At 40.0% G+C, this 24845-nt stretch overlaps 1 protein-coding gene across 2 annotated transcripts in view; it reads right to left on the bottom strand.

The window, feature by feature from the left end:
- Positions 1 to 24845, bottom strand: part of MYLK (myosin light chain kinase) — a gene marked incomplete at its 5' end in the record, with an annotated part of 160661 nt that overhangs the window by 108958 nt on the left and 26858 nt on the right. Inside the window, 9 exons of one of the 2 annotated variants that reach the window (XM_082483392.1) lie at positions 790 to 942; positions 5578 to 5712; positions 6867 to 7070; positions 10009 to 10583; positions 12476 to 12512; positions 16460 to 16625; positions 19376 to 19541; positions 22611 to 22659; positions 24470 to 24677. In XM_082483392.1, the coding sequence (XP_082339518.1) occupies positions 790 to 942; positions 5578 to 5712; positions 6867 to 7070; positions 10009 to 10583; positions 12476 to 12512; positions 16460 to 16625; positions 19376 to 19541; positions 22611 to 22659; positions 24470 to 24677 (1693 nt within the window). Of the gene's footprint in view, positions 1 to 789; positions 943 to 5577; positions 5713 to 6866; positions 7071 to 10008; positions 10584 to 12475; positions 12513 to 16459; positions 16626 to 19375; positions 19542 to 22610; positions 22660 to 24469; positions 24678 to 24845 lie in introns of those variants that run through there. The other variant, XM_082483393.1, reaches the window with a different exon arrangement.

Here is a 24845-nt window from a genome sequence, read left to right as displayed (position 1 = left end):
CAATTTATCCGTGGGATTCTGTCATCTCTTCATTGCACTCTCTGGTCTTTTAGACTGTGTTTGTTCAGATCCTAGTACAGAATTAGGGCTTTCATGGACAGATCAGCTGTGTCAAATCAGCACTGAGGGTATCAAATTATTGATATTTGCGAAGAGGGTGCTCTCAGATTTCAGAGGCAACAGATTACCTCAACTGCTTACTACAATCTTCTTCTGGTACTTTCACTACAAAAATTCTGCTTATTTAGAGAGATACTGCTCCCAACTAGCTGATATGTACCTTTTCAGAATTATCTCTAATAAATCCTGGTAGCAGAACAAGAATATTGGCATTTGCTATCATAGTTGCAGTCCCTGGCACTGGTCTCTGTGCTCTGCCTTTCATGAGAGAAGGGTAGCATCTGCCTCCTCACCATAACACTCTGCCTGATGGGTGACACTAGTGCTACTGCACTTATTTTTCATTCAGCAGCAACAGTCCTTTTCTACACTGGTACACCTCTTCCAACACTTAGCTTCACTGCTCTGTACCACACGAAGCCCTTCTTGGTAAGGTCAGAGCATTAAAACCTTTTTCTGAAACATGCATTTTACTTTACATTTCACAGTGCCTAAGCACTTGAGTTGTACACACCTCCAAGGGGAAGAAAAGGTACCCAGCTGCCAACAGCCTAGAAAAAACATGGAATCCACCTACAACCACCTCTGTTAAGGATCCAATATTTTTTGGAAAAAAAAAAAATTATAGCTAATATCATTGCAGTAATTACAGCAGGCTGAGATATTCACCTTTGACTGTGACCTGAGCACTGCAAGATGCCTGTCCTGTGTTGTTTTCAGCCAGACAGGTATAAATGCCATCATCTTCTGGTAGGGCATCTTGGACAGTCAGTTTTGCAACTCCGTCTTCAAAAGTGGAATGGGCATACTGAATTGGCTGGTCTGCAGACAGAAAGGAAGAGAATTGTCTTAATACATCAGCCACAAGTTTCAAAAGCACGTCTTGTTTTCAGCAAAATCTGGATGCCTACCACCAGCCAGTATATCAGCACAGAGCCAAATCCTGCTCTCCAGTGCACAGACACTGCTCTCTAGTGACTACAAACAACAACATCCCAAGTACAAGGCAGAATATGGTTGTCAGACAAATCTCTCCATTAGGTTCACTGGGTGCTATCTTGAGTAGCAGCAAGAGGAGAAAGGTTTATCTTTATATTTTGAATAGATTCACTTTCAGGTGGATAAGAAAAGAAAAGCCTTGTGTGTTTGCTTCAGATATTGTCTCTATCTTGTACTTTGCCTGAAACTAGATATTAGCATTACTGTCTAGATGTGCAAAATCTGTTGGGCGTGGAGAAGCACTTGAAGCCCTCCATCAAGTACATCATACTGGAAGACATTCCAAGAGAGACAGCAAAATCTACGATGGAGCCAAGAGGCTGATTTACACAAGCCGTCAATCTACACCGCAGTATGTATAGTCTGGTAACAGACAGGTACAGTCTGATCTGTGGTGACATGACTATTAAAGAAGTTCATTTTAAGAAACTGATTCCTTGAATTGGTTTGGAACATGCTTAAATGTTAGTGAAGACTGGTTAAAGTTGCCTTGCTATTGTTTTGAGAACTGTCATCAATCTCAGCTTTACTTTCTGAAATGTTTCTGCAATCTGTTTTCCCAATACTAAATAGTTTCCACTACTGACTCATCATTGGTTGCTTTCCCAGTGTATGCAATGCTTAAGAGGGCCTGGTATCTGCGCATAAACATCATGCTGGAAAAAGAAATTAGGGTCATCTAAGAGAAGAGGGTGAAACTGCAGGGAAATTGTGCAGTCACAGTCATACTGTTTTTAAATTCAGCAGAAAGTTTCAATTCAACTTGTGGAAAAAAAAAAGCCCACATGGAAAGCAATATGAAGAGGAAGATATTTAAAATATAGTCATATAGGCCTTATTCCTGCAATTAAAAAAGAAGTTACCAATGCAGTATTTAAAGAAGCTAAAGTAAATGGGAGCTCCATACTGGAGTATTGTCACAGAGAGCATGCGTAAAAAGTTATTTATAAGGCTTTGGTGAGGTCAGATCTAAAACACAAGAGGTTTACTTTCAGGGAATTTGCCAGTAAATCAATGAAAATTCAGAAAGAAACTTAAAATAAAGGGCAGAGTAAGAGCAATAGGACAAAAAAAAAATCTTGAAAAAGTTGGAAAAAAGCTTTAAATCATTAAAATAGGGAAAATTACAGGAAAGAAACTGAAGATGGTAGAGCTGCAGAGAAGAGTAAGAGCTCGATTAAAATCCACAGTTCAGACAGATAGCTCTTATTTGTGCAGTCTCTATGAATGTGGAAAAACCACTCATCCTCACAGATGCTAAGCATACATAATCTATTTTTTGTCTTGGTTGACCTGAAAGAGAGGCTTGGAAAGTGTTTTAAATTCATATGTAGTCACAGCTGGTAAAAATGCTCAGTATCTAAAGTAGTACTTGTATGTAACATCGTACAAAAAGTAATTGCAAGTCTTTTAGTTCTTAGGTGGTGTGGATTCCTCGAAGATCGCGGGAAGGCAGATTGGACAGCATACAGGCTGTTCAGTATCAAGTGATACTAATGATCTCCTAGCCTAGGAGTGAGACTGTTCTGCTTTTTCTCCATTTTTTATTTGTTTCTCAAAGCAGCCTTCTGTTCATGTTTCTTATGATTTGGTAACTTGCTCTTTACATTCATTATTTCACCAAGATATACATACTTTTCTCACTATTGCTTTAAAAAAATAATTCTAGTTTGTTATCATTGTCACACTTGGAAGACAATTTGCATTTGATATTTTCTTGTGAACTTTACACATCCTGTCCCATATGATTTTGTATTTCTATAGAGTTCTGCGAAAGTGCTATATTTTGAACAGTACTATGATTGCTCTCAGCAGATTTCTTCTGAGTCTTCCTGCCTCAAATTATATACTGTGAATATACTGTTTTCTTCATATGGCCAGTTGATGAAAGTTAATGCACTGGCTTTCACTTATAGAAACCTAATGGTTTGAAATCCAACTATCTGAAAACAACGTGCCTGCTTCTGCCTCCTTGTGATATTGATCCAACTGCAGTTAGAAGCTGGGATACAAAATAAACACTGTTATACCTGAACAGGGGCAGACCTTAGTGAGAACACAGGTCGATGCAGAACAAACATCATGAAAATAAGGCGGGGGGGCACAGTGCATATTGGAAGCCTACAGAAACATGTTGCTTATTGATCTCTAGGCTGTATTTTTCAGGAGACAACAGTTTTCTGGTTAGCAAAGCAGAACATGGTTACATCAATGGAGATACTGTACTTATGCCTGATGAACTGTAACACACAAAGTCATTTGAGATGAGAAGATGCTCTGCATGTGGAAGACAACTGGGTATAAATACGTCATTCAATGACTAAGGGAAACCTTTATGAGCAGGGTGTACCCTTGGAACATGAAGATGAAATGACTGGCTCTATGGGTCAGAGTTGCTCCTTCTGTGCTACAAGAAACAATTCTGGCATAGCAATCCAGTGATTCTACTCACAGCTGCAAAGGAGGAACTGCAGAGTAACCTTCAGACAGAGAAACAAATTATTTCGAATGGGAGAGTGTCAGAGCCCTTACTCGTGTGTTTTGTGTTGTAAATAAAACAATGGCCTTTCTATTCTAGACATGGAGCTATTGGGAAGGGGAACAGAGCAGGCTGTGGGAACATATCAGTCTCAAGGTCATGCTTCATTTGCCCTGTCACCTTTTTCAGTTATTTCATTTACTCTGAATAGCTAGAAAAACAGAAGATCACGTGCAAATAATTAATTTTAAAACAATCCTGGAGGAAACATCTTTAAGGCAAAGTATGCTATTCTTTGTCTTTAAATCATACACACACATGTACACGGATAGAGAGCTTGGGAGAGTCTGCAAAAAAATCAACTGCACTTCAGGAGTAACAGAGGTAATCAAGGGTTAAACAGAATAAATCTGTCTAGTGTTTAATAGATATGGCTCAAAATGGAAAGAGCCCTTAGCCAAAGTGTGTAATCCCTGCATCTCTGAAATTATTTGGAATCTAAGCAAAGCGCTGATGTTTCGGCCCAACTCCGATATTAAGAGAGGACTGTTAAGGAAACTTGCACGTTCAGTTGTGCAATCAGGGCAGGGTAGGAGATTATACAGTCTGATAAAATGAAAATATGTTTTACTTATCCTTTTTTCAGTCAGCTTTGGGCAAGTGTTAAATTCTCAAGGAACATATTTCTAGTAGAGAAGCAACCAGAAAAGCTGTGATTTTAAGTACTTGGGGACATAGCTGCTAATACCAATTAGCATAGCATCATATAATCATCTAGCTCGGAAGGGACCTTTAAGGTCATATAGTCCAACCATCAAACTAACACTGCTAAAACCACCACTAAACCATGTCCTTCAGCACCACATCTACCTGTCTTTTAAATACCTCCGGGGGGGTGATACCACCATATCCCTGGGCAGCCTGTTCCAATGCTTGACAACCCTTTCAATGAAGAAATTTTTCCTGATATCCATCCTAAACCTCCCCTGGCACAACTTGAGGCTGTTTCCTTTGTCCTGTCACTTGTTACATGGGAGAAGAGACCAACCCCCACCTCTCTACAACCTCCTTTCAGGTACTTGTAGAGAACGATAAGGTCTCCCCTCAGCCTCCTTTTCTCCAGGCTAAACAACCCCAGTTCCCTCAGCTGCTCCTCATAAGACTTGCTCTCCAGACCCCTCACCAGCTTTGTTGCCCTTCTCTGGACATGCTCCAACACCTCAATGTCCTTCTTGTAGCGAGGAGCCTAAAACTGAACACAGTACTTGAGGTGTGGCCTCACCAGTGCCCAGTACAGGGGGACAATCACTTCCCTAGTCCTGCTGGCCACACTATTCCTGATGCAGGCCAGGATGCTGTTGGCCTTCTTGGCAACCTGGGCACACTGCTGGCTCATATTCAGCCAGCTGTCCACCAACACTCCCAGATCCTTTTCTGCCAGCTTTCCAGCCACTGTTCTCCAAGCCTGTAGTGCTGCCCAGTTGATGGAATGGTGGAATCTGGCATGGGTTTTCTTCCTACCGTAAAAAGTGATATAATGCAATTATTTTGCTTAGAACTTATCTCTGCAAGATCACGGTGCCAACTCGCTACTCTCAGAGCAGAGGCTAGTGCCAAAGGAGTGGGGTGGCACAGCATTCAGCATACAGTAGCAACACAGGCATTGTCGCAGTGTGGTGAAAAGCTTTGTTGAACAAAACCCAGGAAACCCACTTGCGTACAATCCTGTCACCAGAGTCCCCTGCTGGACATACTGGAAAACTGCAGTAAGACAGAAAATGCTCAAGAAAACCACCCTTCGTGCATAGTATGTGCATATAAACTGATTTTCTTCATATAATCTAGTGGATTATATTACGGTGATTCGGAGTGCTTTTGTGCAGTATTCACAGCCTTGCTATGTACTGATCAGAGAGGTATTTCAGACTGCGGATGTTAAGTTTGTGCATGCATTTATTGCAGACCAGGGGATTCCTTACCATTGAGAAGCCATGTGATCTGAGGCACTGGTATGCCTCCTACACAGCACTGCAGCACAAAGTCTTGCCCTTCACTCACAGTGCATCCTTTCAAGACACTGGAAAAGCATGGAGCAACCTCTTGAACTTTAGGCCCTTTAAAACCAAAATGAAAACAGTTCCTTTAACCCAAATTGAAAAAATTCTCTTTATCACTTACTGACTTTTTCTAGGTATGCTTAGGTGACATGACTGGGCTAACAGATTAATCCCATGCAAACAAGCAAAAAACAAATAATAATCAAAACTATGGTGAAATGTTTTATTGGGAAATAGAAATCATTGTGAGCAATGGATTGGTATAAACAGGGAGTTTTATAATCTACAAGGCAGGCGTTGCCAGCCCTCAAGCTGTATCTTAGGTGGTGGTGTTCTATGCCAGAATCCACCATTTGCAGCCAATCACTAGAATTGTATGTAACATATTACCAGAGAGCTCAGTGCAAAGAACAGGAAGGATAATTCTTCACTCCTCTTGTTTGCCTTCTCCCAGTCCCTCTCCCAAATTTTCCTTGGGTGGCAGTGAAACAGAGTGAAGTAAGGATGCATTTTACAGGTCTCTCACATGAGACAGAAAAAGAGTAACTTGGGTATCCTGGTTTAACCTCAGGCACAGCAAATAGAGAAATATTGCATAAACATGATCATAGCTCCAGGACAAAACCTAAAACCAGGTGAAAAGATTAGAACTGAGGACACAATTTGCTAACAGGCCCACAAATTTTTCAACCAGACCAGTAAAACAGTACCTTCAAGCTCAAAATAATTTGTCACCGGGAAGTGTACTTGAATTTAGCAGAACTGAATTCTTATTCCTTCACTTTTTCTTATTGGCTTTACTGCACAGGATTGGTTTGTGCTCACAAAACAGATATGCAGTGTCCTACAGAAATGGTAAGCAACTCCAAAAGAACTGAATGTAGAAAAACAACAAAAAAATCTTTGGTCAACCTGTATTAAATACAAGCATTAATAGGAAACCTCAGTGGAGAGCAGGCCTCCCTGTGTACAACACATTCAATGAGATGGTTTTAGCTATATAAACAACAAAAACAAAAGGTGAGAAGGGAAACCGATGCAGGAAGTGGCTTGCCAGCTCTCCCACACCACATTATTCACAGAGCTAGGAATCAGAATTAACCTGCACTGAGAAGTCATAATAGAAATTTTCTAGTCACCACCCTCTGACAGCATAGAAAAGCCCAGCCACAGTTTTCAAAGTGCAGATGGGCTCACAAGAAGTTACTTACTTCTGACAGTTAACAACCAGCTGGTGGAAGTCTGTCCTTTGGGGTTGGAAGCTGCACAGCTGTAAGATCCACTGTCCCCCAAGCAGGCTTTCTTTAACCATAGGCAATGAATTCCATCTTCTTCGTATATTTGGACACCTTCTCCAGCTTTAATAGGTTCACCCTCTTTGAACCACTCCACATCTGGTTTTGGTTTCCCTGAAACTAGACAATCAGGTATTTGAATTTTTATGAGCAGGTATTCCCCTTAGTGTAATTTCATTATTTGGTTTAGTAATATATTTGCTTTATATAACTATATAAACCTTAACGAGCAAGTAATGCACAAAACTGACTTCAAAAAGATGGTTCGATGTTTCTGATCTTCCAAAACCTCTTAGCCAGTCCATCTTTTAAAATAACAAATATTTAGTAACTTGAAAAAACCCAAGCACTTCTACCTGAATATTGTTCCTCTAAAAGTCACAGACAAAATGGATGTGATGAGATATTAGAGGAGAAAGAAAGGAATTTCTCCTCATTCCTTCCTACCCTGCTAAATTGCTTTCTCTGAGCACCTAGCGGTACTTTGCAGTCCACAGTACCTACCACTGAGGTTGTTTATTCTGGGACTGCTCAGCCTGGAGAACAGAAGGCTCGAGGGGAATCTCATCAATGTATATAAATATCTGAAGGGAGAGCGTAAAGAAGACGGAGCCAGGCTCTTTTCAGTGGTGTCCAGTGACAAGACCAGAGGCAATGAACACAAACTGAAACACAAGAGGTTCTGTCTGAAAATAAACACTTTTTTACTGTGAGGGTTACTGAGCACTGCCAGAGGTTTCCCACAGAGGTTGTGGAGTCTCGCTCCCTGGAGATATGCAAAAGGCATCTTGACATAGTTCCTGGACAACCTGCTTTAGGTGACACTGCTTGAGCAGGGGTGTTGAACCAGATGACCTCCAGAGGTCCCTTCCAACCTGTGATTCTGGCTAATTTTTTCAAGACTAGGGTCCAGGTAGAGGCAAAGCAGGTAGCTTCCTAGGACAGTAAACTTCCAGGGGGCAGAAGCAAAACAGCTGTGGCTTCACGGCCTGCTTTACCTGTGGCAGAGCTCTAGAAAACCAAATTTGGCTCTCAGTAGTGCTGAGGGAGGTCTGGGCTTCATGGGGCAGTTGCTATGATGTGCAAAGAGGAGAGATTAGGAAAGAATACCAGAAAAGGTCACCTACCCCATCCTTCACTTAATTTCAGCAAAGAAGACCCTCTGGGGCTTCCACCTTGCTGATGTTTCATCCCAGCTCTACCCATTTCACTACAGCAAGTGCTCAGCCTTGGAGGAAGGTACAGACAGTAAAAGACGGCAGGAATATCCACAACAAAGACATGTGATATACTGCAGGAAACCCTTCTGAACAGAGCAAATACAAGCATATGGGAGTGACTTCTCAAGAAGAGGAACCCTTAGCTAGAAGCAGGACCCCACCTGATACAAAGGGCTAGAAACAGGAAAACAAGGAATTCCTTCTTTTTTAGAAAAAAAAAAAGGGGAGTGGGGGGAAGCAGTCCTTGAATGCAGCTCCAAATTCATAAAAAATTTGGAAGGTGACAGGTTATGATTACTCCCACAAATGAGGCAAAATATGGAATGCCCATTGTATACATTGGAAAGCAGGAAATGTCCTTTTTCTGTGAATTTTCTCCACTAGAAACCAGACATTATTATTCAGAAAAGATTCTCATTCCTACTCAGCAGAGAATGAGCACATTGGAATCCACAGACAATTAGTGAAGAACAATGGAGGTGGGAGAACCTCCAAAAGCTGGGGGAAAAAAATAAATCAAGCCCTGAAGTGTCAAAGAACCTGCATGCTTTGTAGTAATGACACAGACAGCCTGGCAGGTAGAAGTCTCCTTAAGGGTGCAATAGCATTTCCATTGTCCATTGCAACTAGGAAGCAGAGGTGCTGGTGAAACCAACTCTGGTCACCCTTTGCGGAGAGGATTCTCAGGAAAGAGAGTTTCTTAGATAACTTATTAAAGTGCACTAAAGACATTCCACTGTAACTCCCCTACAGACTTTGCATTTGCATATAAGAGTTTGTGCTTTGGGTCCAAAGCCAAAAGAAATTGGTTTCAATAAGAACTGAATGATCTCCTTGGTTTCTGCACAATGGGACTACATTTCCCTACCAAACAGGATGATGAATTAGTTAAACCTTGCAAAGTTTTTGAAATGCTCTGATGGAAAACAACCCATGTTCTTAGTACAAATATACCTGAAAAATAAACTATTCAAAAGGTGCCAGGATCTTTGGAATATTTTCTCCCCTCCTTACTCTCTGGGCTTGTGATATAAATTGTATTCTTTACTCATGGGGCAAGAACTATCAAGAAATGAAATAAATTACCATGGTTTTGTTGTGATTCTTTTTTCCTCCAGAGACATAAAAAACAATTTCTCTCTCACTTGTGGGAACACTTTAAAGTGTGAATGTTATTTTAAAAAAATAGCAGAAAAATGCTTCAAAATTATTTTCTACTAAAATTGTAATAAAAAAAAAAGAGAAGTGTTCCAAATCTACTCCCTGGATTCAGCAAAATGAAGCTCTCATTACTCTTCTGAGGTTAAAACCCGGTCAAATTATGCAAAGCTAACTATAAGACTCCCTTTTAACTCTGACTTTATCATTTCAGCTGCTAGGAAGCACTCAGATCGGCACTCAGATCGGCACCACATATGAGGGGTAAAAGTAGATACTGCTAGGGAAATGCAGTGACTGATTGTAGTTTCTTATCTGATCATTTATCGGGCTCACAGGCAATATAACTAGTTACAGTTCTGGAAAGGATACCATCCATTTTCTCTTTTGCACCCTCATTATCAGAGGCCCTAAAACTACCTCTTAGAAAGAGCAGCATTGATTACATCTGGGAAAACCTCAGATGAGAGGAGGGATGGACACTATGGAATGGAATGATTTGAAAATTTCATTGTGTGGAAAATTTCATTAGTGTGGAACCAGCATGAGATTCTGCATCTATTTCAAAAATGCTTTAGGAAGAAGGCAACTTGCAATGAAGAAGGAATTGCTTCCCCACTTCCACACGCAGAAGGGGAACCTGACTTACCCCAGGGCTCTGATAACTTTCATCCCTTTACCTTTGCTCTTGAATTTAATCTCCTGGCCTTCAGATGCTTCCAGGCTCTGTGGACGGCTCTCAAACTGAGGGGGAATTCCCAGATGCTCCCTCTTCTCCTCTATTACAGCCTTCCGGGCTCCAGATCTGTTTTCTGCTTCTCTACTCCTTGAACTGACTTGCCCTGTCAGAGATGGGGTTTGTTGAACTGACATCAGGGGCTGCACAGCCCTTTTCCTGTCTTCACCCTGTTTGATGAAAGTGGCCTGGGGTTCTGCCTTTGGTTCTGGTTGCAGTTTGACAGCTTGTAGTGTGATGGTGCTTGAAGTTTTCTGCAAGACCTGAGATCCCTTTTTTCCTTCTTTAAGTTCTTGAGGAGACACAGAATTGGCTTCTTGGTGCTGTCCCTGCTTAATGTCTTTGGCTTCTCTGGTGATGTAAAAGGTCTCTTTCTTTGCTGACACCCTGTCGTTGGTTTCAACCATGAGTTCAGTGCTGTTGGATTTCAGCTCTTTAGCAATCCCATTGCTAGTTGCCTGTTTGAATTCTGAATTTTCAATGGCTTTAACAGCAAGTATTGTTGGTTTTGATGGCATGCTGAAGGAAAATGATAAGTTTACAGATATACAACACTGTATAAAGACTAATTATTATCGGCAATAACATAAATGTACAAGCCCTTAGCAAGGAGGTGAACTAATTAGCCTTTAGTTTCCTTCACACTGATTAAGAACATGGATGAAAGAGGTAAAGTGAAAAGCTTCATCAAATGTGATCAGTGTTCAGACAGTCTCAACTGAGGAGTTTCTGGATACAAATCCACCGCTCAGGTTCTAACAAGTTTTGTGAGTCAGACACTAACCTTGCTTACACTGCTTTAGAGAGAGCAGTTACATGAGACCCTGAAATGACCATGATGTAACACTACTTTATCCTTCAATAAATTGAGGCCATGTATAATTATTGCTCAAAAATAGTTCCCTGAAGGGAAATGAAGATGTAAATTGTGCAGTGAATTTACTATTTCTAATTATGGTGTCTTATAATTTAGGTGATTTCAAAAGAGGACTGATCAAGAATGCTGACTAAATTCTAGGGGAGGGAGAGGGGATGTTGTCAAAAAAAAAAATCAGTTGACTGGATGCAACGATATCAGCTCTGGTTTTACTAGGAAGAGTTTCTCAGAATTATGATGGAACTGCTGCTCAGTACTTTGGGGGCACAAGAGCAGCTGACTAACTGGGGACTTGAATCTAAGTTTCCTTCATTGAACTTGACTGCCCTGACCACTAAGCTAATACCTGTGGAGCACAGTGTCTCTGTCTCACACTTTCAAAGTATTATTCCAAGGCAGAATTGCAACATATTTGAAATATGGGAAGTAATTTCTGGCCCAGGTCTGTTTTGCTATACTTAGTGCCATTGATCTGTTCTCTCAGGGAGATTCAGGGTATTTATTGTGGTACTTCAGCCTTCAACCTTTCTCTAGGTACTAGAGAAATAATGCCTATGAGATTTGCAGTTTACAACTGTAAGATTTTTATGTTTTACAAATTATCTCTTTTCCTGTGAATAAACAAAGGAGGAGGCAAAACTACTCTAGAGAACCCAGTACACGGGAAGTTCTGGCTGTAGAGCTGCACAGTTTAATTTACACTAAACTTATTTTAAAGTATGTTCCTAAAAATCCCACAGACCTGAAAAACAGGGTAGCACAGCATTTTCAGATCCATTTTGTAGTGGACATGGAGTTAGGACAATGTAGACATGCTATTGTGAAATCCCATCCAGGGCATGTGAGGACAGATTAAACACCCTGGAGACTGTAAAGCAACTGGCCTTCATGAAAGCATCTTACACAGACAGCTCAGAGCATTTCATTCCTGCGTTTTCTATTAATGAAGAAAAGCCATTTTACAAACTTTTTTTTTTTTAATATAATAATTTAACTTTAAAAATCTTGACAAAGCCCTAAAATATGATTTTTTTTGTTTGTTTCTAGTTACTTTACCCATACTTTTGTATGCATTTTCAGACAACAGCAAAGACCATGGCCGTACCACGGTTTTGCTTATGACAGCAAAGAACAACTAGCTCAGTACTGCCAAGATGCACGCAGGATTTTTACTCCAAAAAAGAAGTTTGACCAGCTGGTACAGAGTATAATTTCTCCTCACATAGTTTTTGTTCAGATTATATAACTGTTTGGCTACATGGGAAGCCATCTAAATTTTGCTTTCCTGAATCAGACCAGAACTCTGTACTTCATAGTGTTGCCACCAGTTCCACTAACTAATTCACCGGAGTCTACCAGGACAGCTGAATTTGGCAGTAAGAGAGAGTCTCATTCCATGTAAACATTTTCTAACTTCTAAATAAAAACTGACCCCAAAAGATTTATCACTTTGTGAGGAAGGCTCATGCAGTAAAAGTCAAAATTAATGCACAGCAATTAAATATTCTAAGAAAGTACTTCAGTAAAAACATACCATGGTGGCTGAGTGTATGTCTCAGTCTTATCTGGACCTGAAATAAATAAAGAAAAAACAGGTAAATTATACACACAATACTGTACACAATTCCATATATTTCAAAGATTTTAAGCAAAGAATATACATAAGAACCTTCATTCTTCAAACTTGTATATTCCTGGTCTCTAAATTGGAGAGACATAGATTTGACCAATGGACCACTTGGTAGATAAGGAACTGGTGGGACAGTTGTACTCAAAGTGTTGCGGTCAACGGCTCCATGTCCAAGTGGTGAGCAGTGACAAGCGGTGTTCCTCAGGGGTCAGTATTGGGACCAGTGCTGTTTACCATCTTTGTTGGCAACATGGACAGTGGGATTGTGTGCACCCTCAGCAAGTTTGCCAACGACACCAAGCTGTGTGGAGCAGTCGACATGCTGGAGGGAACGGATGCCATCCAGACAGACCTGGACAGGCTTGAGGGCTGGGCCTGTGCAAACCTCAAGAGGCTCAACAAGGCCAAGTATGAGGTCCTGCATTGTGGGTCAGGGCAATCCCAAGCACAAATACAGACTGGGCACAGAATGGATTGAGAGCAGCCCTGAGGAGAAGGGCTCGAGGGTGTTGGTCGATGAGAAGCTCAACATGAGCCAGCAATGCATGCTTGCAGTCCAGAAAGCCAACTGCATCCTGGGCTGCATAAAAAGAAGCGTGGCCAGCAGGTCAAGGGAGGTGATTTTGCCCCTCTACTCTGCTGTCCGGAGATGCCACCTGGAATATTGCATCCAGCTCTGGGGCCCTCAACATAAGAAGGACACGGAACTGTTGGAGGGTGTCCAGAGCAGGGCCACGAAGATGATCCAAGGGCTGGAGCACCTCTCCTATGAAGACAGGCTGAGAGAGTTGGGGTTGTTCAGCCTGGAGAAGAGACGACTCCAGGGAGACCTTATAACAGCCTTCTGGTATCTGAAGGGCGCCTACAACAAAGCTGGAGAGGGACTTTTTACATGAGTATGTAGTGATAGGACGAGGGAGAATGGCTTTAAACTGGAAGAGGGGAGAGTTAGATTAAATATTAGGAAGAAATTTTTCACTATGAGGGTGGTGAGACACTGGAACAAATTGCCCAGGGAACTTGTAGAGGAACTATCCCTGGAAGTGTTCCAGGCCAGGCTGGATGGGGATTTGAGCAACCTGGTCTAGTGGAAGGTGTCCCTGCCCGTGGCAGGGGTGTTGGAATGAGCTGATCTTTAAGGTCCCTTCTAACCTAAACCATTCTATGATTCTATGATTCATATTTTCAATCCATTGAAGTCAAGATTGATTATCACCACACCTGAAATATGATATGGACAACAGCAAGCAGCTCAGCTGAAACACAAAGAGGTCTCCATCCATTTTGAGACATTGCTGGGTCAACTAAGTTCTCAAGTCCCTTGAGAACTAAAGGTTCTGTGAGCCTCAAAGACTCCTTGTTGGGGGAGAGAAGTAAGGAAGAGATTTCTACTGGGAGGCAGCTCATCAAATCTTATGGGAACTCCACAGACCTTGCAGAAGTGGAGAAAGACAAACGATCATGCCCTGAGCATGCCCACAGTGAAACTGTAACTGTCTTCTGACTAAAACAGAAACCCAAATTAACAGTAGTAAAAACTCCCCAAACCTGGGCCACCTGTAAACTTTTACCAACTCATTTGCTGTGTAGCAAGTATTATCATGTTTAACGTGAATAACACAAATGCTAATATATCACATTTCTTCACTTTGCAACACCACTGGGAAATCTGGGAACATGGCTGAGCTATATTGACTTGCCAAGGTACCTCATCATCTGCGTTGATATAACTGACCACATATTTGCCCATAGTCAGTCTCTTACTTCATATGTATTTAATCCTCCATGAGTTCTCCCAAACCTTGACAGTATTTGTTTCTCTTGGGGGCAGCATGAAATAATAAGTAGTTGTGAGGAGAGAAATACCACTCCAGATCAAGTACGAAACACATCTCTCCATTTTTCTGTAGTTAACAGTACAGGATGCAGCTTGTTTTCTCCTTGTCAGATCAAAGTTGCCCCTACGTTGTTGTCAGCTGTGAGACTATAAACTACAGTAGAAAGACATGTAATAATGAATTTGCAAGATAATGAATTTTGCAAGTCATCAACAAATACGCCATAAAAATGCTTTCAGAGTCTTTGCCTCAGGGGAAAGACAAAAACATGTAATGGAGATACCCTGATTTCCACTGTGTTTTGCAAAATCCACATCTAAATGCTTGGACATGCCGCACCATTCAGAGTGACCAAAACAATCTATTTACACGCACACAAAAGTTGCCGTGAGAGAGGGAAATAACCCACTGACCTCACTTCAATAAACCTGTCAATAAACAGTAACAGAAATTCTTCACATAAAAATTAAAGCTGAAAAGAGACTGGATAAATGCAGAAGAGGAAGCTGAATAACTACTGGCTGCAGGGATGACGATACCATGCAACCCTGTCAATTAAAAGAACATTTTCCCCCTCCCTCTCCACTTTCCACTACAGGAACTTGGGGAAAAAATGTAGCTCTTGCAACAAGATTATCTATATATGATATTGCATGGATTTAAAAGAAAATATAGTAATTCTGAGCCACTTGATTGTCTGCTAGCATCTTGCAGCAACTCCTATGACCTGATTTAATTGATAATGAAAGAATTACATATTATATATTGTGGTTAGGTAAGTGGAATCATCCGATTAGTCAAGTACATTGCAAGAGACTGCCCTTTTTACTGACCTGTACTAATCCAAGGAAGAATGCCTGCTTTATTCAGAGATGTGGTCAGCATCTGAAGCAAACATATACCACAAGTGACTTTGTGACCCCAGTTCCGCATCATCTCTCAAGGCAGATGTACCCATTACACAATAGAAAGCTCACCACTTCAGGGAGAGCAAGTAAGGATCAAGTTTCATTTTTTTTTAAAGAAAGGCTTATTGAACAAAATGTCCCTTTCTATAAAACATCAATTGAATAGGCAACCTGTAGAAGCTCCTTCTACAATGGCTTCATCAGATTGGAACTTACAGATAAAAAGTACAGCTTTAAATGGTAAAGGGTAGTTGTAGTTCTGAGGATCCTAAATGTAAATCCTCTTGTTATTTATATTCTTGATATCTTACAGAGTGACAGCATTGATGTGAACATAAAAATCTTGCATCAAAAAATTCACTGCTGGGTGCGTATGTAACCCACTGATCTTATGACTGCAGCTGAAGCCAGCAGCTGTTAATTTAATTATTTAATTGGGTCCAGTGACTGCTTACCCACTGACTGACAAAATTCCTCTTTAGTGTGATTGCTGAAGGCTGTATGATTTTGAGGCTGACACAAAGGGCACCCTAAGAAGCATCAAACTACAAAATGAACTGTATATGGTAATGCATATATGGAATAGAACATCCTAAATTATTTATGCAAAGACATTTCTTTCCTTTAACAGCAGTAAAATAAGGCAGGGTTGGGAGTTGAGAAGTCTGAATTTTAATCTCATTAAGCTGTTTTTTCTCTTACAGTTTAGAATTATGCTCCTTTACTATACTTTCCTGGTTCTACAAATATATATATAATTTTGTTTCCCAAAAGGGAGCTGGTTATAAATGTGCATCTGGTGTTGGTACTCAACAAATACAAAATTAATTACTGATTATAATGACAAGTGCAAGGTTTCCATTTGGTGAAATTAAAATCTATGTTCAAAACATATGGAGGTCAAAATAACAGTAAAAAAAAAGAAGTGAAAAGTTGGTTTTAAAGAAAGTTGTTACAAAGCATTTGGATAACCCTTTCCTCATTAAAACAACACAATGTTTTCAGCATGCATGTATCGCTTAGTACAGAGAGAGGAAGATCATAGGAAAAAGTGAATGCTTATACTGAGAACACAACTAAAGATATTTTAAAGGAATGTCTGTGGTTCACTTGTGCTCTTTCCTGTAAACTCTTTGCTGTACCTTGAACGGTGAGCTCTGCAGACACAGATGCTTTCCCAGCGCTGTTTACCACTGTGCATGTGTAAATTCCTGAATCAGCAAGCTGAGCATTTTGGATTTCCAAGAACTGGATGCCTGTTTTCTCAAACATGTTGAAACGCTCATTTTGCTGCAACTGAGTATCACCCTGCAAATATCACAAGACACCATGAGACAGCTAGCTAGTGATAGGAGGAGGGGAGCAAGAAATTTTTTTGGTAAAACATCAGGTGAAAATGCCTTTCTTCTACCTTTTAGCCAAATTCCTTCTATGAATAATACTCAGATGGTATAAACAAAAAACTGTGTCCAAAAGTTCTATAATTCATATCGGCAGGAGGCTGTTTTTCCCTGCATTTTGCCACCTGCTCATCTCAGTTTGGTTTTGTTTTTTCATTATTTACTATATCCATATTCCTAGGAAAATTGCTTTTCACTGTATGTGTGCTTAAACCAGTTTTCTGTTCATGTTTGTTCCAGGAAGTCAAACACCACACTTTTAAGCAAAAGCTTCCAGGGTGGGGAGTAGTTCTCTATCCCTCAATAGCTCCTTTATGCTGTATTACTTCAGGAACTGGAAAAAATCCTGAATAAGAGGACCTCATCAGTGGCCGGGTGGAGGTGACAGAAGGCAATAGGCATATGTTAAGAGACCTCCTTTGCAGTGCTACACTGGAGTTAAATCAAAAGATATGGCTTTGAGGCAGGAAGAAATGCATGTAGTTCTATGTTCTCTGTTACGAATATTAGATGATCAGAATTACAATTTTTGCCTTTAAATTCTATGAAATAATTGACCAACACCTCATTTCTGAGCAAATCTGTGCTTCTGCTTCAGCATCAGCCATTACAGAGGACTCCCTTGCTATCAGGCACCACAGCTTTTTCTAAGTTTAGGAAGGGAAAGCATACAAATCTATGACTTGTAGGGCTTTGGTCAGTAAAAATTTGGGAAACACTACAGCGTTTTCAGATGCTGTCATTGCTGAAGTCAACTATCAACTTACTGCTATCTGAGTACTGTAAGTACTATTTGGAAAAAAACCCAAAACTAGTTCATGTCAGGGGGTCGGGGGTTTGGTGGTGATATAGTAGAAGCTTCTGTTCTTTGCAACTTAACAAGTAAGAAAAGGGGAAAGAAAACAATAAGCAGAGTAAGACATTTACAGAAAAGCTTATTCATTAGTTCTGAAAAGTGCAATTTTAATTGTTTATAAAGATTCCATGCTGTATGGAAGGTGGTCATGTGTTGGCTCTGCACTAGCCAGATGTGGTCCAGCAGCCATATATGTTCATTTTGATGATGCTGAAATACCTGCCACTCAGCAGGACCCTGCAGCGCCATCCTGACATGACCGGAAACATTGTGGGACTGAGTTTGTTTGCAGCTACCCAAAGCACATGCATGGTTACCTGTTAATCCATGCCTTATGAACAGGAATGTAAAAACATGCTTCACAACAACCTGCCAATAAAACTGATAAAGAGCAACAACACATTTGTACTTTACAGAGTATATGAATTATTGAAAGACAGCTTCATGGTGCTCAAAATAGGTGCTAAAATACTAGTATGAAAGCCTAAAGAAAACCAATTTAACCAAAAAACAATGGATTGAGGCTAAGTTTAAGACAGTGGACTGGGTGTCTGCAGGCCAGCAATGGAATGACTACTGAACCTCTGAACAACACACCTGTGGTGTTTTACAGAATGATATATGCAGACCTGAAAGTGTCAAAATATGTTTTTTAAGGACATAAACATGAACAGAACTCATGGAGCTGCTAATAACAAGAACTTTGCATACTTCATTCATTTGATCAGACAATGAATGCCAGATTATAGAATAACGCATTATAGAAGCTGACAATCAATAGCAAAATATATAATATAACCTCTAACAAACTGCAAAAAATGTATGAAGAAGTACCAAAGTGTAGATCCAAGCTGCTGGATTGCTAGTCCCTACTTGCTGTTTACCACACAGCCCTGAACAAAGAGAACTGAATGAGAAATCCTGTTCTGCACCGAGTTGCGTGTCTGGAAAACCTGAGCGAGTTTTAAATATTGCTCATTTATAAAGCTTTTTTGTAAATGAGAGATGTTCACAATTCCCAACTTTAATGTAGATATGAATTTGACAGCTCAGGTCTCCTTTATTTTATGTCAGACTCTTTTCTGCTACCACTGTTTACCAGAGGTCAGACTGAAACTGTTGAACTGTTGTTCATCTGCCTTGTTTTTTTTTTTTTTAATTTGCAAAAAACAACCGTGTGTACCAAAACCCAATCGTATCTGTTCATTTCTAAACAGATAATTTTCTTTTAAATTCAATTTCATTTCTTTGCAAACATGATCTTCATTCTAATATACAGGTAAAACCCTATGTGAGTGATAGAGAAAAGGCAGTTTATGACTGAGACACTGACATGGGTCTTGAGAAATACAGCTGTAATTTTCACAGCTGCCAGAGACTCCTCTGTAACCACAGTCAAAGCTCTAAAACCCTGCAGACCTTCTCTATAAAACAGAGATGATGATAATATTCACATTTCCCATCCTTTTTCTATTTCTCTTATCTAGTTAGTAAGGTCTTTGGGCAAGTATATCCCATATTCGCTATGTTTATAATGGAACCTGGATCTTGTTTGGTGCTTTCAGATGATTTTTGTGTACAAATATTTTCAACAATGAGACAGATAAGGGAGAAGTCTGTACTGAGGAGGAATGCTATGATCATTTGTGAGTTTATTCAACATAAAAATGGGGAGGGATAGGGCTCTCCTTGTATGTAAATTCTCACCATGATAATTTGCAGTGGCAAGTGCATTTCATCCTTTCAAGTCACAAAATTTCAAAAGAGAAAGAAAAAATAATTATTTTTTTTTTAAATCATACCTTAAACCAAGTTACTTGAGGCTGCGGTCGTCCTGTTATTTTACACGAGAATTTGCCTGTTTGGCCTTCACGCACAACAAGTCTATTGGGTTTTGTAGCAAACTTGGGTGGACTCTCTCCCCAGATGCTTGGCCTGTGCTCCACAGATGGAACAGTAAGTCTTCCCCTAGAAAGGCAATTGACATCCTGGTTTTACAGAACAACTGGAAGCTGTTGTGGTTAGAGCTTAGGAAGCATTTTAGACCAATGGTCTGGCAACAAGGGTATGTAATTGGTGGTAACCAAGATTGCCGTTACACAGTATTTGTTTTGGCCAATGAAAGAAATGGAAATGCTGGTGATGACTGTTCTTGACACCTCATGCAACTCAACAGTATGATGCTCCACACCCTCACCCAACATACACATAACCCACATAACAGATCCTGGGGACAATTTCAGTTGCTTATGAGCAGAGCTGGGCAAACCAAATGATAGGAAACACTGCATGCACTTAATTTTTCCTGTTTTCTGTTTCCTAATTGCCTCCTAATAGATTATTTATGCATACTTGTTCACTGTTCACAGATCTTTATCATGTAATTTGCTTTGACATTGAGTGCAATGACACAGTAATTTCTGATTTATGAATCAGCAACTTGTTTTTGCAACATTTGTGACATGTCCTGGTAAAGATTTTTGGCTCGGGGAAGGCTTCTCTTTGGAATCACATTCACTACAATGTTTGCAAAGAAAACACGAAAGGGGCACAAAACCAAAGTACTTGTTAAGTGTAAATACCCAGCTTTACTTACAAGGATGGCACAGATGGGAAACGACATGTGGAATGAAACTAGAGTGACATCAGGAAATGCAGTGCAAAACCCTCAGTTACACAGCCATAAAACATAAAACATCAACAGTATTACAGCAAGAAAAAAAAAAATAAATGCAACTTCAGGTCTGTTAATGTCAAAGGGAACACTCACATTCTTTGATCTGAAGCCCTGGTACAACAAAGACACACAGTAGCAGATGGCAGTTGGTGACATTTTTTTTTTTAAAACCTTTAATTTCAAGCAAACAGAACCATTTTCAAGGCCTTCTTTTCCAGATGGCCTTTTACTACATGCAGGTAAGATGTGTCAATACCTCACCATTTCTACCAGGTGTCAGATACTAACAGAGATCACATCGCGTTACTCCAAGTTGCTGCCAAGACATGATGGTTGCCTTATAGGCAGCTCGAGGTTTCTAAGTAAGAGACAATACCATAATGAAAGGATTCACACGGACAAGAAGACCAGCAAAACCTTGGGAGAGAAGGGTGACTGTAATATGCTAAAATGGAAAATACTTCATCATATAATTAAATAACTAATAGCTTTTAATGCCATCTTCCTCATGTTACCACTAAAGCAGGACATAAATGTGTATTAAAATTTTTTTTAGCGACCATCTTTATGTACCATTTCTATATTTATATATCCATACACACATAATTCTCTTTAATATCTTTATCAATGATCTGGACGAGGGGATCGAATGCATCCTCAGTAAGTTCGCAGATGACATTAAGTAGGCGGTTAATGATTAATGGTTGGACTTGATGATCTTAAAGGTCCCTTCCAACCTCAACAATTCTATGATTCTATGATTCTATAATAATGCATTAAAAGAAAATCAACGACTAGCTAGCCTGCAGCTTTATGTCTCTTTCCTGATATACGCAAACTGAAATGTGTTTTTTTCTTTTCGCTCCTCCCTGTTTATGTAAGGTATAAACTTTCCATACCATAAAATTTTTAATACTGAATGGGAGTAAAACACATGAGAATGAAAAATGAGGACAATTATTCTAACTCCATGCAATACAATGGATTAGGATAGTGCTTTGGAAAGTCTGAATGTATAACAACACCTAACAGCAACCTCGACTGTCCTTTCTTGCTTTGATTATTTAGTATGTGTGTATTTCTGTAGCACATTTGCAATACAGACATTATCATGTAAAAGCCTTCCTGATTACTCAGTTCATTTACTATTTTCACTTGTAATCTCAGTTAATTTTAAAATTCAAAACATACATAAACAATATATCAATGATGAAATTAAAATCTTCAGGTTTAACTACCTGTATTCCGATCACTAACATAATCAGAAGTGGGTATTTTTGTCTACAGCCAGGGTGACTCAGTCCCAGGGATATAAATCAGAAATTATTCTGCTTAAATTCAAGCTACTTATAAATAAATTAATTCAGCTGTTGGAAGAATTAGGCCTGGGGCTTTTAAAACAGTGGCATTCACTTAATTGTAAACGCTTAGTGAAGTGCAGAAAGTACATGACAGCAAAAAGGCTTCTCTGTGTGCCAGCGTAGATCACCCCATCAACCCATTCTTCCTAACACTTACTCCAAACTGGAACAATTCTTTCTGCTGGACCAGAGTTTACCCTGGAAATACTTAAATTGTATGTGAGAGAATGCTGATTTCATTTGCTTTTATTTCTTCCTGATGACTCTTAAAGCAGAATTTGCTCTGGTTTATAAGAAGACTGTCAGGTCATGGAAGATGTGGGGATGGATTTCTGAATATCAGAAAGCAGAGACAAGATGGTGCAATATTGCAGCAGAGGAACACGCAATACTGCAGATACCAGCAAGATGTTCTGTTTTCAGCCAGATTAATTCCTGTCAGTAGGAGGAAGCAGTAGCTGTATCAAGCTACTTACGTCTTCCTGGCAGCGTCAACTATTTTACTAACAGGGCAGCTCTCATAGTAGCTATTCTGCTTGGGATAAATGGAGATTTGGACTTACAGCGTTTGAATTCACAAATATCAAAGTGTTTGTTTTCAGATGTTGCTGTAGCTGGCACTGCCCTGGTTCTGAGAGCAGCCATTCTTGCTTTCCCCATCTCGCAAGTGTGAGAAATCATGCCAACCAGTTACTCTATTCCAATGCAATACTGTGGAGAACATTAACCACCAGGCTTTGCTTTCGTCCATAATCTCTGATTCTTGCACAGGTAAAGAGCCTTGGGGATACATTTCGAGTGAGGAATTACTGAGAACTGGACAAGAATCCAACCCGTTTTGACTGGCCCTCAAAGTGAATCAGAGCTAAATACAAAATGCAAGAGACACTTAAAATGGGGAGAAGTGGTTATTTTTTAGAAAGAGTAATTTTACTTGTTTTCCTACCAAAACATATTTGGGTGTCTGTTAAACAATATCAAAGCCAGTGGACTTCTTACCCTGGGGTTTTGGCACTGGATGGCAGGCTGTATTTCTTCAAGGAGTTTCCTGTAAGCATAGGGCAGAAAGACAGGAAGTCAGAAGCTTTGTCTAGTCCATTGGGAATTACAGATACTGAAGACTATGTAAAATATGCATTCATCCAGGTTTCAAACATAAAGGAGGAATGCAACACCTGCAGTATAAGGTTACATCATGTGTAGTCCAAAGTTAGGCTCTCCAATTTCTAAAACAAATTTTAGCAGAGTTACCACCTAATCTTTGGCCTCAATAGTAACAAAACTGCAGGTTATTCATGCAAAAATATTTTAAACAAGTGAATGCAACATTATGTCTAATTTCTACAGTGCAGCACTAATTCAAATTAAGATAGCAAAAAATGGGGTTTGGACTCTGAAAGTGGTCTTACTTTACTCGATTTGGTTTTTAGTCCTGTGCTAGACTAGAGTACTTTTTCTGTAAAATGATTCTTTTTGAAGCTCAATTATTCATCACACTTGCTGGTGTAAGGAATAGGGAGACACGTACGAAGTCATGTAAGCTCAGCGCCATCTACTGCACATAGCATTCCTGGTAGCTTTGGCTCATTAAAAAAGGGTAGTGATCTGGGGTAGATCCTGAGTGGCAGCATGAAACAAAGAGCTCTGATGGCTTTGAAAAAAATTGTTCTAGAGCCTTATAAGAATCTACATTACTGCCAGATAGGACTGCCATGCAGGATGGAAAGACTAGATTGTGTTTCAGTCACTCTTTTTTTTCAGGTAGCAGTCAGCCCCACATGGATATCTTTGCTGAGAACAGAAAAAAATCTGTGGTTTGTGACCTTGATGCATAGAGGGATTTTTAGAATAACGAATTGTAATTTTTTAGAACACAGTGAACTGAGAAATTCAGTCTTTGAGTAATGTCGTGAAATTGCTTCTAAACTGCAGCAAAGCCCAGGTCAGAAAATCTGATATGAAAACAGCTTTAAAAAATCCTCCACCTTCATACAAGTTGTCACTCATGAAAGTTATCACAGCTTAAAACTGGGAAAAAAAAAGATTTTGCATAATTTTTACAACAGAAGTCAATGATAATCATGCCAGATCTATGCATATTTCAGTATGTACTCTGAGGATATCCGTTAGAGATTTCGACTAATGCTGATCGTTTCAGGACTGCTGCAGATTTTTGCTTTGCTCCAAGAATTCAATATGAAGTTGTGATCTGAGGAGCTTTGATACTCAACAGATCTCTGACATGACCAAATTACAAAGGGAGAAGTAGTACAATTGATTTCCAACCTTCCCTGGCTTTGTGTCACTCTTTACATTTTAAATTTGGCAGTTTGCAACTATCTAATATACAGATGTTCTCTTAAAAATTCCTGCGTTTGATCTTGGCTGTTTCCCGTGTGACATTAAGCATGCAATTACAACCAGGCATTCAGCTTAGCAAATGGAACCATGCATGGAGAACTCCAGAAACCCATTGCCTCAGTGAGCCCATCTGATAGGCTGTGAAGCAACCAAGATGGCCACAGTTTTTACTGCCTGGGGGAAAATGCTGACTTTCCAGGACTTTGTTTCTGTCCTGAGTGGTGGCTTTCATGCAAATTACAAAGTTTATAGCAAAGTCTTCAAAGCTAGGTCTTTTGTTACCTGGGCATGGTCATACACATCTGAAACTGAACGCACTCTTTACCTAGCTATAGACGTTGTGGTTCACTGCAAAATGTCTTAAACTGTGAAATGCAATTAACTCTTGCACCAGTGAGAAAGCATGTGTGTACAGTTGTGATACAGACATTTAACACAGCTTGTTTATTTAACTAAACTCTATAATCATCACAACAACAGCATAACTATCCTCTTACCTTCCACTGTCAATTCCACGGTCACTTGACGAACCCCACCATCATTTGCAGCCTCACAGGTATATTTACCGCCGTCACATTCCTGCACACTTTTGATTACCAAGCTAAATATCCCCCGAATGCTGCGGTCCACAACATAATGGTCTCCCTCTGGGACAGGATGTCCATTTCTGTACCACGTGATCTGAGGCTCAGGGTAGCCTCTGACCTGGAAAGATGCGAGAGAGAGCAGAGAAAGAAGGCAAACGTAACAGATGATGGTATTAGGAAGAAATGTTGGACATTTAGCAACACAGTGGAAAGTTCTTGACACAGGAGCTGTTAAACAGATACTCTTTGCAAGCCAAATGGCAGAACATAATGAAATGAAAAAAAC

The sequence above is a fragment of the Vanellus vanellus genome, assembly GCF_965231255.1.
Source record: "Vanellus vanellus genome assembly, chromosome: 5".
Taxonomy (NCBI): Eukaryota; Metazoa; Chordata; class Aves; order Charadriiformes; family Charadriidae; genus Vanellus; species Vanellus vanellus.
Note: the sequence above shows the minus strand (reverse complement) of the source record. Positions and strands in the feature narration are given on the sequence as shown.